We start from the raw sequence: 16,640 nt of genomic DNA, 5'->3' as shown, positions 1-16,640 counted from the left end.
TAGTCCATGCCCCATTACCCCCTCTGTCCCTGGCTCTGCATGACTCATCCGTGGACTCCACATTGCTACCAGTCGTCAAGCCCCCTATTCAAAGACCCCTCGATTCGTAATTAAACTCGTGACCATTGCCCACTACCCCAACCCGTCTCCCGACCCGCAGCACCGCGCCATCACACTTACCCCCCCCCCCCCATCGTGTCCGCGTCCCTCTTAATAACTCTATTAGATCCTCCTGCGTAAACTCAAACATCGTGTTTCTACAATCGGTTCATATCGGGATAGGATTCCTCATTCGTGACAAATTTGTTGGCAATTTTACTCCTCACTACAGCTACACCCGATGTTATGCAAACGCAAAGACGTATTACATTCTCCAGTAAATTAAGTAACTAACTAACTCTATAGTTACTTGGTCTCAGCGCGCAACGTAGACAAACCCGGACTACTTAGAAAGATTTTGGTCTGGCTATAAGATGACTTAAGGACGATTGCCACCTATGATTCATTTGCAGCTCTTTCCCTCTTATATCCCAACCGGAATTTTATTTTTAAAAATGTTAAGGTTTCTTTTACATATTTTTGCCTTCTAATAGGTATGTATTAGGGGCTCAAAAGAGCGCTATTTTCGAAAAGTTTTCTGGGGAGAAATCGAGGAGCGGATGTCACCTTCCTTTTTGAGTTGGACTAAGATCTCTCAATGTCCTTACCTTCTCTTCATGCCAGCAGTCTAACCATGCGTTCATGGGTGATGGCTCCAGATTAACACATTTGCCACCAGCGATTCCCAATCCCGAAAAAATTCAGCAAGGATGTGAATTTTCTCTCTCTTTCTTTCTTTCAAACAGCGAGTCTCTGGGAAGACACTGACATATTATCAGTTGTAATGATTATGAGTTGGCGGGAAATCAATGATATAATCACTAACTACAGGTGGTGAAAAATACAACGCATACTTTAGATGTATTTTACGCCTTGAGAGAGGCGTTTAAGTAGGTATGTCCAGGTACGTAGGTAGGTATCCTGGTCGCTGACTCCAGGGCCGGATTTTACAAAAATTTTAGGATTAAATTTGGAAAAGCTGAAAATGATAAAATTCCTAACAATTACACTTTTCATTGCCATTTGGTACTCGAGAGAATAAAAATTCGATCACATAAGACCCGTTACCTCAGATTTCTAAATTGACTTTTGAGGCTGTGGTTACATATTGAACCAATCGATATCAATATAATCTCACCTGTGTGGTCTGTCGAATACGATCTATAAAAACCATCAAGTGAACGTGCCGGTGGGGGAGGGGTGTATGAGACACGTTTACTCGTGTTGGGCACATTTTTTGTGAAAGCCCTGTCAACACTAACAAAAGTTCAGTTCTGTAAACCCATCCCTGTTTGGACAAGGCCTTCCATTTATAAAATACGAACGAACAAATTATGAAAGAACAAACATAAATGTGGTTAATAATTTTAACTTCCGCCGCTGCGCCGACCGCACGTGTTGGCGTAATGCGTGAAGTATTCATGCAGTCTTGTAGGCGCTATGCGTTTCACGCCGACCGCTGCTGACCACACTGTTTGGCGCCATGCGTGAAGTATTCATGCAGTCTTGTAGGCGCTATGCGTTCATGCCGACCGCCGCGCCGCTCCGTTCCAGGTCAAATTGCGTGTTTGGTTTCTCTCTTAAGTCGACTAATTAAAGGTGTTGTCTCTTGTATCACCGAAAGACGACAAAATTAGAAATTACTCTTTTTACTTTCAGGAAATGAGAGATTTTGTCGCCTTTTCTCGTTTGTAATTTATTTTCTGAACCCGACTTTTTTCTCTCTTTTTTTGATACCTACATTCAAAAAGATTGCAAAATTTGCCGCCCCCTACATTTTGCCGCCATGGGCCGCGGCCCATTTGGCCACCCCCTTAAGCCGGCCCTGGCTGACTCAGCTGTCTTTGTATATTTCATTTCAATGGAATAACTAAGTGTGTATTAATGAAGCAAAGCTGTGACACATCGATGCCACGATGGCTGAAGCGCGAGGCCGAAGTATCCCAGTTTGCGACGTTGCAAAACTTATTACTATACTCTACTTTTATCAGTACTAATATTAACGTAATTTCTTGAAAACGTCCTTGCATTTTCTTCTATATTCAGCCAAGTATTTCTGTATCAATTTTAAGCCAAAGCTGAGTTTCTTCCCCTCAAAAAAGTAGAATAAGGATGAAAATTTTGAAACACCGCAATGAGATACGTGGTTTTGCACTTTGACCGTCGACAACTTTGACAGCTATGACAGGCTTCTCAATGGCTGTCAATGTTTTGGATATCGACGGTGAAACTGCAGAAATGCGTAGTCTCGGTTGCGGTGTTTCAAAATTTCCGCTAGGTACTATTTTATTTTTTAGGAGACCAAACCAACATCATGGCTGGAGATTTTCACAGAATATTCTTCATGAGAAAAGAAAAATCACTGAAATTTTCAATTAATGACGTTCAGTAGTTTTCCATGTAGAAAATAAAGTGTGACAGGAAGTCTGCAACACCGCAAACCAAGATACGCGTTTCTTCGCCATGGATATATTCTCCACCGTTTTTTAATTAATGCATTTCAAATATTCATATCTACCAAATACAATTCTGGTAAGTGGACGGTTTATATGCTTGAGCAAAGCGACCATACTACATATTGATGGTGAAACTGCTAAAGTGCGTGTACACGCCTATCTCGATTTTTGACGGTTTTGAGTTAGCTGCAAAAACGTGTTGCTGACGATGTTTTCTATTTGCCTTCAAGAGATTATAATCGAAAAAAATTGGGAAGTCACCGAAAATCGTAGAACTTTTTTTTGTATATCTCGGGCTTAGTTGCAGAAATGCGTTTCTCACTATGGCGCCTTCGTTTGATTCGGCGTGCCCTCCGCACACGAGCGCTTCTCAGCGCTTCCCGCCATCAGCATTACACCAGCACCAGCTAATCAGCCGTTCTGTATTTTTACTTAATATTTTCTTACTCTCGCAATCATTCTCGAAAAGGAATTTTAATGCAATAATTCCACATTGGTCTCCTATTAACTTGTGGCTGTTAAAATTCAGGTCGTCAAGCATGTTTTTAAAACCAGTGGAGTGAGGTGACAGGGCTACAGACGAAGGATAATTATTCACTGCTACTTGTTATTAATGTTGCATACGCTCATAATTGAAGGCGGTTCATCACTCAAGGGCCCTCCAGTATCATTTCTTCATCCAGGTCCTTACTACTGGGCGTTCATGTCCATTATTTACCTACACTACTTTCATGGGCCAATTCAATTGTGGAGTCAAGGTTCATCAAAACGATCAGTTGTATCAGAGTCAATCATATCATACAATGCTTGATCTAGCTGTGTGGGATCAACTAAAGATTCTAAACAAATTGTATATAACGTACATGTCTTTTTATATTTTATATAACGTACTATTAAATAATGAAGAACTGGTGTGAAGCACTCACTGATTCATGTATGCAATGCGCTAGAAACTACCGCACGGTGAATACGACATTCGTCATATTTGGACGTATTTCTATCAAACGGACCTAAGCGCCATAGGTTGAGGAAGGTAGAGGGGGGCTTGGATTGGCGGCGGAATCGGGCGTCCGCTTATTCCGTCCTATACTCGCAATGCTTTTCCATGGCGCTTAGGTCCGTTTGACAGAACGCGCTATCCGGAATTCTAAAGTCCTCAAAAGGAACTCAAATTGGTGCTTAGTCCCGTTTGATAGAAATACGTCCATTTTAAGGTGAGAAGCCATGCTTAGGAGTAAAAAAGGAGGAGAGCAGAATTAAAGGAAATAAAATTAAATATAATTGAAAACTTACACACAAAATTAACAAAGTAAATAACTTACAATAACATTAACAAAGGAACTAGCCGACTATTTTACATTCAATTTAATCAACACTTAAAATGGGTAAAGTTTCAATAATTTACCTCTTTAGGACAAATCACTTGCAGGTTTAAAAAGTAGAGTACGATCAACATATAAAAATGCAATTAAAAGTGGAAGATTAGGAAAAAGGTGGTTCATCAAAAGATCTGGTTGGAAAATTTTCAAGTCACAACTTGATAAGGTGACCAAAAGAAAGAATGTTTATTAGAAAAGAAATGAAAAACTTTTCAATAAGGGAACTTAAAACAAAAAATAATCAATAAGACAAGGATCACTCGTGATCTTTAATATTAAAATGTTCGCGAGACAGTCGCTTTAGACCTCACAGGCTGTCATAATCAATCCTGCCACCAGGAGTGCAGAGAGAACAAAATTCAGAGGCTCGCACCTGAGAGCTGTACTTGGAAAATTACTCGTGTGTCAGGTTAAGAGAGCTCCAGACGGTTACTATTTTGTTTGTTTGGTTTTTTATTTCATATTAATTTATTTGAGTCCTTGGGGAAAGAGAAAAACCCTGCTGATTTATTTTTCAATCAAGTTAATGAATTCCTTCTGTTTGCTGTGAAATAAGAACACTCATAAAAGATGTTCCCAGGAATCTACAAAATGTACATAGAAAATTTATCTGCACCTCTGCGTGGCATGAGAAGTCATTGCTCTGCAGGAAGTTAATTGAAGAGTTCACTCATTAGTTGAGCAACGTAAGAGAAACTTCTAGATAAAATCCAAAATTTAATATTGAATATCAATACTTGATACAAAATTAAAACTAGCGCATAATTACATTAAAGGACTATGCACAAATCTGACACTCAAAATTTCAAGTTTTAAAATTTAAAAAGACTTTCTACTGATTTGGAAATTAGGGTATACGTTACGGAGTAGGACACTCGGTAACTAAAGGATTAATTATTGTTACCCTTCTATTATTGTCAGTAATTTTTGATAAAATTCATAAGCAAAATTTTAAACAGGCATTCTCCTGGTTCTTTTGGAAGGCTAAACAATTTCGGAAAAGGAGAACTACGCTTACTAATTGAATTATGCCTTTATGGATCAATTATATTAATAATTTAAGTCCAGAATTTGGGGGCAAAATAATACTGCTTTACTCTTTGATGAAATGAAAGAAAGTTTTCACAAAAAAATAAAAAATAAATAAAATGTGTAGGATTTGTTTACGCTGAAGCCAACCAAAAGTTGCAGATTTTGAGCATAATAGAGAGTAAATCAAAGAAACTGAGGAGGAGTTCATTTTAATAGCTGTAAAAATGAAATAGCTTTGAGCGATGAAGCCCTATGATCAGAATTGAAAATGATTTAACTATGAGGGGGAAAAACCTAGCTAGAATTAGATTAGAAACAAAAAATTGACTACTTCTTTCTTGGAACAAAAGGGGGAAAAATCATTGAACATACATACCTACTTAAAGAAAACATTCAGGCTAAAGTTCATTACTCTTTACTAACCAACCAATAAATATTGTTCCACTTTAAATGCTTTTATTAACTCAAGTCACACTGATCAACTTGTTTCAAGTATTCCATTTAAATTTCAGAGAAATCAATTGTTTTGTAAGCAAACTGTGAGTGATTTTGAGATCTAGCATAAAAAAGTAGTTAAACAAAAATGCTTCCTATTTTGTCATAATTATCAATATTCATTGAGGTGGTCCGCATTTTCATTAGCTTGGAAATCTTTCATTCCAAAAATGTAATATTCAGATAAACTTAGAATCCTCTGTAGGGAGGAAAGCGTCATTAAGCTTTCAATTCTTTTGAAAGTTGACTCTTGTTCCAGTTTTTGTGATTGATTTTCCACAAAAATGGACAAATCAAGGATGATTCAGAATTTTATTGATTCAGTTTCCTACATTGAAGAATATATCTAGAATAACACACTGCAGTTTCTACCATCTGTAAAACTATACATATTTTAAATGAAAGGTAGCTTCTTTTGAATGTAATTTGAACATTCGAGCTATATCATTGATAATGACTGCTTTGCAAGCGAGATTAGATTTGCTATGGAAAATATTAAGTAGATACCTTCTTTAAGATGAAAGGAGATCAAATTAAAAGAGTACATTACATTTTGACTAAAAATAGATGATGACAAATGCTAAAAGAAGAACTACGTAAGTGAAAGGGGGAAAATTATAAACTCATCGAACGATACCATGGTGTAACTTGATAATTTAAACCATCTACTGAATCCTATGGTGTAAACATAGTGCTGAAAACGTAACACAACAAACGGAATTAATCAAGGCCTTTCTCATCATTTACGAATTGAATTCCAGTATAATATATCTCAGATGCCTGGTGGCAGAGGCAGCCCAAGAAATTGCACTGGCTCAGAGCATGGTCGCTCACACAATACTGAGAACAGTGAGAAAAGAATTTCATGAAATCAAATTTTGATACATTGTCATCTTCTTGAGAGTACTGAATGTTCAATTTTTGTGTTAATAAATTCAAACATTTTTAATCGAAGAAAAATGTTGTTAATATTTACAGATTAATTCTTAAAGACTACCAAATTCTAGACAGGATCATGCTGAAAGTGTCATTAGAGAAGTGCCCCAGTATATACAGACTTAATTTATTTTCTCGAGAAATATAATAACACACTCATGTTAACAGTAGAAGGAAACTTATCAGAGAGGAGGCATCTTTATTCGGTAGGTATCTCTCCAAGATTTTGTCACAAGACTTACCGATAAAATGATCTTATACCCACTCACTATCACATTTGATCAATAGATAAAGAGGCTTGTAATGTTTTCAGAAGAGCTAGATGGTTTTAATGCAACATTAATTGTGGGGCCACACATTGGGGTTAAACTCAATTATTGAGCATTTCAGTACTTAATTGTATAAGACCTGAGAATTTTACAGGAAGATGAACCATTCATCCATCATAATTTTGACTGAATTTTAGATGGTAAGCAGACTTTTTTGGTGCTTTTTACACATTGCTTGTTTTTAAAAACAGAGGCACATCATAAAATCAGTTGATCAGGAAAACTAATGAATAAAACAAGACGGAATACAGTAAAAATAAAAAGAAAAAGTTCTGCAAATGGCTTTGAGGACTTTAAGGAGAGCAAGCCCTGTGTGGATGCTGAGGAATATTTTATAATGATAATTTGCAAAAATTAGAATACTCTGCAAGATATTAAATGCTTGTGTGATAACCCCTATTATGACTAAATGAAACAGCATAAAAAATACATGCAAAGCTCCAACGGAACCCTGAAATTTACGATTGATGAATCCCATATTTCATATAATCATGGCAGAAATACGTTGATACAACTGTCTCGATTCAAATCCAATTCCATACTCCAAAGCGCCGTTAGAGAAATTAAAATAAAAGAATCTACCTCTTTCTTCACCAGTTGAACCGAGTTCAGCAGGAAGCTACTGAGTACATTACAATTTGTCTGAAATGGGGCAAATTTTTCCGAGTGTAATTCATCGCAATTAGTTCAAGCACTTTCAATGAACATGCAGCAAAACACTTGTTCAGCAATGCCAGGCTGTGTGCAAAATTGTTTTACTTGCCACAGGGAAAGTCGGTATTATTTCCTTGTATTTATCCATATTTCCACAAGGAGAATATGACAGAAAAAAGATATGAATACTTAAGTAATTCTGTTTGGGCAACCGGTACCCTCTTAAAGTTAAATCCTGTTTGAAAGCTTGGAATTGGAGTTTCGAGCTGACCAGTGGCTGCATCAAAGTTTCAGTGATATCTCATAAAATTTTAGATGATGCAATCACTAATTGAAACTATTGACACATCTCTTTCACTAGAGTAGTGCTGAACATATGCAAAGCTACAGTTTTAACTAAAACTTAACATTGTGACTAATAAGTATAATGAGTCAATTGAAATAATCCATTTAACAGAGAAGATTGTAGCTTTCTGAGAAGAATAAAAAAAATTATAATTGTCACTTGAAAATTAACAAAAACTATAATATTCAGGAGCATTTGATTTACTTTGCTTTCCTCTTTTTCCAACTGGCAAAGGGTAGCTCTAGAGTCACGATTAATTTTTGGAAGTGCTGATGCAAAACTCGGTGGGCGCTCACCTCTAAATGGTAGAAAATCGTAAAACTTCCATCTTCTTCCTTGTAAGCTTCAGAAAGTTTGTTTTAAAGAATCCCTCAGATCACAGCATTTGGATAACGTCTAACGATTTTCTTTCAAAAAAAATATTAATGATTATAAGTGCTCTTCTGATATTACAAACTTTATATATTCATCATTTGGAGAGGGTAGTTGCCTGTTAAAACATTCTAATCGGCTGAGAAAGTAGCAAGATAAAAGAGGCGAGAGAAATCATTGACATTTGAAAAAAAAACGTGACTGAGAAAGTGTTTATGATATAGAAATGTTGCAAAGACGGATCATTTTTTTACTACAAACAAATTTTATTGGCTCAGTTTTTGTAATGAAGAACCTTTTTAGTCTTGAGAGTTACTTTTTTTTGAGATTGAAAATGTATGTATGTTGAGAATACTTAGTATGTTCTTGCATTGTCGGATTATAAAAATTGAAACAAGAACTATACAAAGGAATTTTTTTGCAAAGTTTGAGAAATTTTTCAAGTCTCATTGCAAAATAATTAGAGTTTTATTCTTCATTATGCTTTGGTGATGATTGGATGCCACCGAACAGGGAGGTTCCATCTACATGGAATATCTAAAGAGAAGACATTTAGGATACTTTAGTATTGGTAACGAATGACAGATAGAGATGATTGGATTAAGAGCCAAGATTGGAGATTCCAGATTGGAGCCAAGATTAAAACAAGAGGCACTTTAAAGAATCATTCAAGACTCCATCGAATCCTAAAGCCACAAAAACGTTCGTAAATATTCTGGAACTCTGGAATTTCTTAATTTTCTGAAATTTCCTTGATAAATCTGGAGCAAATGTCGCCATGAAATCCAAGGGTTTCCCCCGATTTTCCAGGGGAAACTGGATAAGTCTACGGAGGTCAGGGCAAAACATTCATTCCCAAGTAGCAGAGGTTGCAACAACTTGCAACTTATAGATTGATGTGCAGATTGCCTACTCCCCCCCTCCCCCCCCAAGGAGCTATCATTGTCGGAACTAGTTGCAATTAAGTTGAAACATATTTCAACTTCAAAGTATTGCTGGTTGCCTATCTTTAGATTTTAAACAACTTTGGTGCAGCAATTTTGCAATCTCAGCAGGTTGTAACTTTGTCTTCCGATCAGATCGCCAAAAATCGGCACTTATCGACCAAAAGTTGCAACTTTGTTGCAACTAATACCAACATTGTTTTAAATTTTTGCAACTTTTACATTGAAAAATGCTACTTGGGTTGTCTTTCATCTTTGTCTGATTTTTTAATGCAACGTCAACTCACTAAATTTAAAAACAGAATAGTCCCAGGTTGAAAGGAGAAGAAATTCCAGAGTTTCACCACGGATTTTGAAACAAGTTTTCTGATTTTTCTAAAGATTTTCATTCCCTAATGTATTCTGGTATTTTCCAGTTCTTCGACATCCTGGAAGCAATACTTTATACCTCTCTAAAGATTATTACTGCTAAATTTAGTTTTTCCTCACACTGTTTAGTGAAGCAATCTTTTTGTCAGAGGTTTCAGAAAAAATACTCTATTGACTATAGGTTGCCTCTGTTGGAATATTAATTTCAGCCGTCGAGCAACGACGCAGTTGATTGAGAATGTGCAAGATTGCAGTTCTGTAGACTAGCCACTTTGACGCGTCTTACTCAGTTAGTCGATTCCGTATCCTAGAATGTGACGCCTCGGTCCACCGGTACTTTGTTTAATCAAATAAAAAGAATGTTCAACATTTACATCCACTGCATCATTGCTTAAATTCTAACAGCCTCTTGGCTTTTTAAAGCTTGTTCTTTCATTTAAAACAGGGTTTTGGAACAAAATTTTCTGTACTCTCAGCCCTCATGCAAGAAACTTTAAATGAAATCCATCTCTGATAGAAAAGGTCTTTAAAAAAAACCGATGGTAGACGGATCCCTACTGCTGAAAAGACATTAATTTGTTGAGAGCCTATTTTTTTTGTTGCAGTTTCTGGATTGCAAGAGTATATTGCATATTTTTAGCAAGAGAGAGAAAGATTCAATTAAGTGTATTCCAGTTTAAATTCGTCTTCTTAATCTATGTTTTAAAAGTTACCAAATATATGTGTTTCTGTTAAGGCCAAAACTTGAATTTTTCTTTGTTTCAGAACTGTGATAAGTGCTGTTTTTCTGCCAAACGCTCAGTCCTCATCAATCATTAAAAAATTATTTTCACCGAAGAAATTATTATCAAAATTCATTTTTAGTAAACCTGCGCGACTAAAATACTATGCACAGTTAGTGAGCTTTGTGAGAATGTTTGTTGAATGAATGCTTCTTTGCAAATTTAAAGTAACTTACAGAAAATATTGGCAATAAAAAAATAATGAAATCACACCCTTTCCTGATTTTAATTATTTTATCGGTAAAATAAAAAAATACAGAAAAACAGGAAAGGATAGGTTTTAACTTTTCGAACTGACCTCTTCAAAACTTGAGAGCTTAGTGGAAATCCAAAAATATACTTTTTTGTTTTTTCTTCAATAATGTCACTGATCATCAACAATATAATAGACTAGGATAAAGATAAGTGCAGGAAATCATCAAGAAAAAATAAAAAATGATGATTCAAACTGATCATTTCATAATTCTTGTTTAAGGGGAGGAAAAAAGGAAAAAAACAAACTAATGATAAGGAATAGTAAGAGTCATTGAAAAACTAATGCCCAACTCCGATCTGTGTTGATAGGACATCTTGATTATTAGAGGAGGAAAATGCACTCAGTGATAAACTCGAATCAGGGAACATAATATTTGACGTTGCTGTTGCAGAGACCTCTAACATTGTTTGCGATTGCCTATGAGGCTCATCTATTGAGGCCTGCGTTACATTGGATGTTGACACTGTGCTTCCTATTTCCATCGATTCCGTCTGATCGCTCTCACAATTATCTAGAATTTTTAAAGCTACAACAAGATCTTGCAAGGTCTCTGTTTCTCGCACCTCAATTAATTGGTAACGAGCATTAAATAATATAAAGTGCGCAAAGATACAATTTAGATCAGGATGCATGTTTAAAAGAACTACTTCGCGAAAATGACTATGATAGATATGGGCTAACACATGAAATAAAAGGCGGAGAATCTTTCGGACGATTGATTCAAACGAGCTAGGAAAATCATTGGCTGAAACAAATAAAAAATAAGAAAATTGTTGAATGATTTTGTCTCAGAATATGGTTTGTGCTTAAATATTTTCTAAAAACCATAATATCTTTGGAACTGATTACTGCAGTGAGGTTCACTTTATCTTGAACATTGTTGGTTTCAATGTACTTACAGAATTCGCATTCCTGAAATTTCAGGAAATTTCTTTAATGGCTATTCGTGTATGTATTCTTCATTATGTAGAGGAGGATTTTCGATAATCGTTGTCTTACGCAGAAAAAAGTCCCCAACTTACATATAAATGGAGATTCAAGTAATTTGTGGTTTGGTAATATTACCTACTGCAAAAATTCATCTTGGGAATTTTTTAGCTCAAGAGATTTTAACTTCGGTGTCCTCCAGAGCTTGAAAATGCATGGTTAATTAGAAGTACGAGGGTCATCCAAAAAGTAAGTTTCCCTACCTTGTATCTTCCGAACGAAAAGAGATAAATCAAATCGGTAAAAAGGCACATATTAGGCATATTCTAAGCTTTAAAAAAAGCTCAAGTTTTTGAAAATCTGTCAAGGGATTCGCGAGTAAACTTAATTTTACTGAGAAAACCTCCTGTCGCCGCGTGCCCACCTCCGGGGTCAGGATGCGCGGAGAGTCGATTATAGAAGACTCAGGTTATCGCCTCTATACATCACATCAACAAGAAATGTTAAACATTTCATTGAGTAACTACCTTACTAGTAGTTAGTAGTAGTTACCTTACTTTTTGACGTAGCCTCCACATCTTCTTTGACATTTTTGGTGTCATTACAGCAGCTTCTTGACGCCCTCCGCGTAGAAGATCTCGTCTTAGCTCCGAAACTAGTCATTGACAGCGATCTGCACTCCCAAATCAGTTGCTTTGCGTAGGGAAAGTTTCCCTCTATCCTCCAAAATTTCGTACTTTAGCTTCATGTGACTTTCATTTGTTCCCGAGCGGAAAAACTTCCACGATGGAAGCTATTTTCAACCGATTCAGAGGTACAGATCGCTGTCAATGACTGGTTTCAGAGTCAAGGCGAAAGCTTCTACGCGGAAGGCATCAAAAAGCTGTTATGATGATACCAGAAATATCAAAAAAAGTTGTGGAGACTATGTCAAAAAGTAAGGTAAGGCCTACTCAATGCAAAAATTAAAATTCCTTGTTGATGTGATGTATAGAGGCGATAACCCGAGTCTTCTATAATCGATTCTCCGCGCATCCTGACCCCGGAGGTGGGCACGCGGCGACAGGAGGTAGTCTCAGTAAAATTAAGTTTACTCGCGAGCCCCTTGACCGATTTTCAAAAACTTGAGCTTGTTTTAAAGCTTAGAGTATGCCTAATATGTGCCTTTTTACCGATTTGATTTATTTCTTTCCGCTCGGAAGATACAAGGTAGGGAAACTTACTTTTTGGATGACCCTCGTAAATACGCAACATGGTATCATCACAGCTATTTGGCCCTTATCTTCGGTCAAAAAGGAGATGAGTCTACCGCACAGATTAAACTTGGTAGATTTACGAATGCAGCAGCTGAGTAGCCATGTATTTAGTACACATATTAAAAAAGCCTTCAAAATTTTTGGATCAGTAACGTGTACATGGAAGAATCCATCTATTATACAATAAGCATGTTCCTCACCAGTTTGAACAATGGACTGCATTTTATAATTAGAAACTACCATTTTTGAATCATTTTAGAAAAAGTGTGTCATTGGTTTCCTTGTGCAGATAAGCGCTTCTATGAATGAGCCAGAAATAATGGTTCTTCATTGCAAAATGCGGTCCAAATAACAAGGGCATTGGACTGGGCCACCACCATATAGATGGTTCATGTAAAAAAATGTGCAATTCTGATTGTGATATTGTAAGTCTTTCCTCCGGTTTTAGTTTTCAAAATGAACTAACCAACAGTTTCTATGAAATTTTCTGTAAATTTTCTTCAGTCATTCTAAAAAAAATCACACAAACTTGGGAAGAAAACTATTGATCAGTCTTTCTGGAAAGAAATAAGATCGTATTAAATATTTCAAAACATGTTGTGATTGAGGTACGCATTTTTTGCATGTAGCCATTGATATAGAACATTTAAATCAGATTTGACATATATTAAAATTCTGGACAGACTACAGTCATCAGAATTGCAATTGAATTATTTTCCCTCCAAATTTAGACAAATGCACTGAAATGAGGGTTATCACTGCAACTTATCCACGTTGGTTTTCATGAGAATCATTTCCAGCGGACAGGTTTTTAAAAGCCTATCCACTAATTTGAGATGTGATACTTTCATACTTGGTTGACCAGGCATTTTAAGATAATGCTCCTTCAATTAGATCAATTCAATGAGATAATATATTTTACCTGGAAAGATGTTTCAAGACTGTCTAAAAAGTATGGTTATTGCCAGTTTGGTATTTTTTGCTTTACGGAGCAGCAGCGATTGTTCTAAGGTGGCTTAATCTCTAAGTATTTATGTATGACTTGCAGGTTCAAAACTCTTAGGATTTTCATACAGTACACAATAATTGAATTTTAGAGATCGAAAACCTTGCCATCTTATTTCCTTAAAAAAACCCGTCTTTATGACTGACCGATTAACGCCTATAGTTTGTAGACTTCAATTCAACAGAAAAGATGCACTTAGAGTCTAGAATCACATTACTGTGGGAAAAAGGCTTACTTCATTACTGTGTACTTCAAAGATCCAATTCAATAATAGTCACATGTGCAATTTTTTTTTTTGGGGGGGGGGGGGGGCACACAGGTGTACATAGGCATCTATTTCACCCCCCCCCCCCCCCCCCCCCCCGGTGCTTTCCTTATACTTTGCCAAAACTCCTTTATAATGAAGAAAACTTACCGTATTTTGTAGGAAAAATACTTTCATCACTGATAGTTTTTTGGGTAAATGTCATAACATAATCTATGTACTGAGGTGCTGCTACTTTTGTCTTCTTCCCTTTTTCGTCAAACCAAAGGTATGTCCTGAAAATACAGATATTTTTTTTCATTAAAAAAGGACAGAAGAAGTTGAATCAAACAAAATCTGCGTTAATATTCATGATAAAATAGAAAGAAAACAAACAGCAAATTACTGCTCTGATAAAGACCATATTACATCATGATGTACATTTTTTTTTTCTTTTCTAAATCTGTGATTGAGTCCATACTAGAAAGTCTACGCACTTTTGGAGTGCAACATAAGATCTGCCATCTTGATACTTGTGTTTACTGAAGGCAAATTATCTTCTGTCCCACTTCAGGGTTGCCATAATTTCTTCATCTTTAAATCCCCCCACTCCAAATTTTTGGAATTCTCTGACTTTCCCTGACATTCGAATAAAACTCCCCCTTTGATGATTTTTTCCCCCTTTAAATTACACTCACTTCTGATAGGAAGCTATGTACACATTAAAGTCTCAGGCTTTTTCCGATTGCGGCAAATTCTCTGACTTTCTCAGTTTTACAGACCGCCGACAACCCTGCACTCTAAAAATGCGTAAGCATGTTTGGCAGCCACTCTAAGTGATCTGTTTTCAATAAGAGACTAAAAAAAAATATTTTGGGAAAATTGGAGATTTGTAGGATCTATCACCAATTAAAAGTGCTGGGCTGATTAAGTTAAAAAGTTCAAACTTTGACTGGCTGCCATTTTTGGAAAAAATAATGGTTACCGACTTCTCAGTACAAAATATCTTCTTACTTAAATGTTTTTTTCAGTGATGTACCACAAGCTGGGTTGCTTTCATTAATAGGTTTTTAAGTCAAATAGTGGTCTGAATTCATACTTTAGTATACAATACATTTCAATTGTGTGGTAAAATACTTTGGGAGCAACTGAATCTGAGGCCAATTAGTTTCTTATTTCAAGTGTTACAATTGTTGATTTCTCGATCTTTCAGCAGCTGGAGTCTTTTGTTTGGTTAGTTGAATGTTCACTCATTTCTCAACGACCACCTTACAACTACTCTATAACAGAAGCTCTTCCTTCATGAGACACCAGTCTTCAGGATATTCAGTTTTTGATTTTTATAAATATATGCAACCCATGAATAGCTTCAGGCAGGCAATGAATTGTTTAATGACAACATAAATTATGGGTGCACCCATAACTTCTGGGATAACATATAACTTACCTACCATAACATTAGGCATGTTGATGAAAGTGTTGAAGTACAAAAAACAAAATAAAATAGATAGCTCTGGCTCTTCAGAGATGTCTCAAAAGAAAGGTTTTAGCTCAAATAAACTGTTTGGATGTGACATTACTACAGGTACCTATTCTTTATAATATAGTCCTTATTACATGATCGAAATAAGCTTTTAAAATTGACATGGTTAAGTAGGACTGGCTATAATAAGCATTTGCTCTAGACAGTCTATGGCATAGATCTGCTTGTCCATTTCGTAAACCATTCAGAGTTAATTATTCCATCATACCCCAGGAATCCCCTCAAATAAAGATGGCGTAGAGCGTGTGATAGGCTGGAGAAGACTGCCTCCAGTGGAGTGACTAATTTTCAAACGTTGAGTCATTGCAAGATCATCGTTTGACCTTGTGCCAGGTGTGTGTAGCCAGGGCGAAAGAGGTTTACGTTGAATCGAATTGCATTCAAACAATAAAAAACCATTTCCAAGGCTAATGATGGAAATAAATCACTACTTTCTACACAGTCTCTCCTTATGAGAATCTGCTCTACCAGAGACGCAGATCTGAATTAGTTAACGTGATTCGGAATGGTAAAAAATTTTGGCAGGGCGATGTTTCAGAAAAGGGGTATAAAGGGGTAATATAAGGTTGATATTGAAGATCATCATACCTGACACCAGGTCCAGTCATTTCAGGACAATCTAGCGCTGTACAAAATTCTGATATAGTTCCATAAATTAAGTTTATGTGGTCGAAAAATGCAATAGCTGGAAAAACAAACATTTAGTTAAACTTGGTCAAATACAGAAGGGATCACAAAATGTTTACACTTTTGGAGAGCTTGTTTCTTTAAATCATGTAAGCTTGCAATCAAATTTTCAATTTATCATCAATTATTTCATGTCTTGCAACAGTACTGAACTCCGAAGTTTTTCATCATTTAGAGATTTTGGTGCTGAGGAATCATCCTTAAGTTGATCAGAACTTACTAATGTAAGAGACTTAATTTTACAATAACTTAATTTTACATTAACTTTTTAAGTTAACTTAATTTTACAATCTTGTTTTGTTTAAAGATTCTTCGTCCATCAGGAGTCAGGAGTCTTGCAATACGAATTAATTAACCTTTTCACCAGGTGGTACGCAAGTTGCTTGCCACTGCAGTCTTTAGATAGTTGAAAGCAGAATGACTTAGGAAAGTATAGCCTAAATGCACGCACAGTTGCTTTCCTGATTGGCTGTATCTAATGCTGCACTACACAGCATACTTTTACGACAAAAATTGAGCTCAGCTTTT

The 16,640-nt window shown here is 36.1% G+C and overlaps 1 protein-coding gene across 3 annotated transcripts in view; it reads right to left on the bottom strand.

Moving 5' to 3' along the window:
* Positions 1 to 3,811: 3,811 nt before the first annotated feature.
* The window catches only part of Mob2 (MOB kinase activator 2), a 29,712-nt gene continuing 16,883 nt past the window's right edge, over positions 3,812 to 16,640 (bottom strand). For all 3 annotated transcript variants that reach the window (XM_019043468.2, XM_019043465.2, XM_019043466.2), the window contains exons 3-5: positions 16,014 to 16,110; positions 14,054 to 14,178; positions 3,812 to 11,194 (exon numbers count right to left, since the gene is read on the bottom strand). In XM_019043468.2, the coding sequence (XP_018899013.1) occupies positions 10,728 to 11,194; positions 14,054 to 14,178; positions 16,014 to 16,110 (689 nt within the window). In that variant the 3' untranslated portion in view covers positions 3,812 to 10,727. The remainder of the gene's footprint in view (positions 11,195 to 14,053; positions 14,179 to 16,013; positions 16,111 to 16,640) is intronic.

The sequence above is a fragment of the Bemisia tabaci genome, chromosome 4, assembly GCF_918797505.1.
Source record: "Bemisia tabaci chromosome 4, PGI_BMITA_v3".
In the NCBI taxonomy this organism is placed as follows: Eukaryota; Metazoa; Arthropoda; class Insecta; order Hemiptera; family Aleyrodidae; genus Bemisia; species Bemisia tabaci.
The sequence above is the reverse complement of the archived record's forward strand: the minus strand, read 5'-3'. Positions and strand labels throughout refer to the sequence as shown.